The 2989-nt window shown below is 42.9% G+C and overlaps 1 protein-coding gene across 1 annotated transcript; it reads left to right on the plus strand.

Moving 5' to 3' along the window:
• The first annotated feature begins 1683 nt into the window (after window positions 1–1683).
• LOC131916193 (olfactory receptor 1468-like) lies at window positions 1684–2622 on the plus strand. Its single transcript, XM_059269503.1, has one exon. It carries the CDS (start codon window positions 1684–1686, stop codon window positions 2620–2622), a length of 939 nt encoding a protein of 312 aa, XP_059125486.1.
• The last annotated feature ends 367 nt before the right edge of the window (window positions 2623–2989 follow it).

Below are 2989 nucleotides of genomic sequence, written 5' to 3' on the forward strand. Positions count from 1 at the left end.
ACCTGATTGGTCTAATACAGAGATGAACATCCAATAGCGAGGCAAGACAAAGGATAGGCAGGGCTGGCATTTAGAGAGAAGAGAGAAGAGGGAAAGAGTAAAAAAAGAAGAGTGAGAAGAGAAGGATAGGAGGACTCCAGGGGCCAGCCACCCAGCTACACAGCAAGCCACAGACTAAGAAGTAAAGGAAGGTATATAGGAAGGTAAAAGCCCAGAAGCAAAAGGTAGATGGGATAATTTAAGTTAAGAAAAGCTGGTTAGAAATAAGCCAAGGCAAGGCTTGGCATTCATAAGAAATACGTCTCCATGTAATTATTTGGGAGCTGGTTGGTGGGTCAAAAAGAAAAAGTAAAAAAACTAACCAACCAAACAAAAATAACCTAACCAACAACATATACAGGCAGAATGCCAGATAGTCTTGCTGCAAGATGAAGGCAGACACAGCCTTCCTGCATGGACACAGTATGGTGAGAAGTCAGTTCAAACCAGTGATTAGGGTATTGATAGCTGTGGAATGGAAACAGGGTACAGTGGGGACATGATATCTGGTCTTGTCTCAAAAGGAACCAAAGATTTAGTGGATCAAGACACATATAATGTACTTAAAGAGTAAGCCAAGTGAAATGGGAGCAGAGAGAAGATGGCACTAAGCAACAGGAACAGCAACTGTGGTAGCCCAGAGTCAAGACGCTATGTCCTTTCAGTACAGTGTTGACAACAGTGGAATATGAGAGTTATTATGGGAACAGATGAGACCGTGGAGGCAGGAAAGGATCAGTTACGACGATACTGGTTTCTTTACCGTCTTTAAAAGGATTTTTGGCTTTATATTGAGAAGGAGAAGAAACCAAAAAATCTTTCAGTAGCGTGATAATCAGTTTCATCTCAGAGAGCTATAATGTGAGAAGATGGAAATAGAGTATGGAAGAAAAGAGATGAAATATTCTAACAAGGCAGTCAAACCATCTAGATGAGATACAATGGCAGCTTCAGTATGGCATTGAAATGAGCATGGATGGCTTAGAAAGAAATGAAATGACAGACTCTGGGATTTGCTGGATTAGGTTTTGATGGTGATGGGAATGAATGGATGAATGAAAATTCTTACATCTCTAATGTGAGACAAGATTTCTTCCCCTGAGATATGAGAAACTGGATGAGAAAAGGGCATTCGAGATCTATTGAGGTAAAGATGGCCCTGTTATACTCCAACTATTGAGAACCAATGGCTACTGAATTATCAGGAGATAGGCTCACCTGTGGGAGTGTTTTAGATAGGAAATAACAGCCAATCTCACTGTATCTAACTACCAGTGAAAATATCTGAGAAGCGGCTTAGACTTATTCATGGGGCTAAATTTAAGAAATTTAATCCAGGTGTGGTGCATACCTGAAGTCCCAGCACTCAGGAGTCAGAGGCAGGCATATTTTTGTGAGTTCCAGGCCCACCTGGTCTACACAGAGAGCTACTGGCCAGACAAGGTTAAGTAGAGAGGCTCTGTGTCAAAATACACAAACAAAAGAAAGAAATTTATTTTCTTTTTCTTATTTTCTTTCAGTTTATGAGGATGCAATCAGTTATTGAAGAATACTTAGCAGATTATAGATGATAGAATTGTGTTCAGTTTTATTTGGATTTAAGGGACTTTGTAAATTTTCTCTTAAAGATTCTGGTGACACAGCATGACAGAAGGGAACCAAACTGTCGTCTCTTGGTTCCTCCTCGTGGGCCTGCCCATCCCCCCAGAACACCAGCACCTGTTCTATGCCTTGTTCCTGGCCATGTACCTCACCACCGTCCTGGGCAACCTCATCATCGTCATCCTCATTCAACTGGACTCCCATCTCCACACACCCATGTATTCATTTCTCAGCAACTTGTCCTTCTCTGACCTCTGCTTCTCCTCTGTCACAATGCCCAAATTGCTGCAGAACATGCAGAGCCAAGTCCCCTCTATCCCTTATGCAGGTTGTCTGACACAAATGTACTTTTTCCTATTTTTTGCGGACCTTGAGAGCTTCCTCCTAGTGGCCATGGCCTATGACCTCTATGTGGCCATCTGCTTCCCCCTTCATTACACCAGCATCATGAGTCCTAAGCTCTGTGTGAGTCTGGTGTTGCTGTCCTGGGTGCTGACCACATTCCATGCCATGTTGCACACCCTGCTCATGGCCAGATTGTCATTCCGTGAGGACAATGTGATTCCTCACTTTTTCTGTGACATGTCTGCTCTGCTGAAGTTGTCCTGCTCTGACACCCATGTTAATGAATTAGTGATATTTATCACTGGAGGCCTTGTTCTTGTCATTCCATTTGTGCTTATCCTTGTGTCCTATGCACGAATTGTTGCCACCATTCTCAAAGTTCCTTCTGCTCAAGGTATCCATAAGGCCTTTTCCACCTGTGGTTCCCACCTGTCTGTGGTGTCACTGTCCTATGGGACAGTCATTGGTCTGTACTTATGTTCATCATCTAACCACTCTACTGTGAAGGAGAGTGTCATGGCCATGATGTTCACAGTGGTGAATCCAATGCTAAACCCCTTCATCTATAGCCTGAGGAACAGAGACATAAAGGGAGCTCTGGGAAGAGTATTTTGTAAGAATAAAATGATGGTATGATGATAATGATTGAGATTATTTATGTAGTAGATTGCTGATGGCCATGTCAGAGGAGCAGCAGGTGGCAATTAAAGTTTAAGGTGTCAGCCCACCAGGAGGAAACTCTCTGGTGGGTCAACCTCATTTAGGCAAGGCCACAAGACTCCAGACTCCAGAATGCCTTTTGGTGCTGCTGTGCCTTTATGTGTTTGCTGCTGCTATCTTTCTCTGGTACCTGGCCTAGTGTGAATAGGTCTGGGGAGATCCCCACTGCCTATTTTATCTCATGGAAACATCCAGTTCTACTGGGCATTTTTATATGTGGTTTGTCATGAAGATGATTCTTCCCTAAATTGTACTGTCTAATTGATAATAATAATGATAGCTT

Source organism: Peromyscus eremicus, chromosome 8a (assembly GCF_949786415.1).
Source record: "Peromyscus eremicus chromosome 8a, PerEre_H2_v1, whole genome shotgun sequence".
Lineage (NCBI taxonomy): Eukaryota > Metazoa > Chordata > Mammalia > Rodentia > Cricetidae > Peromyscus > Peromyscus eremicus.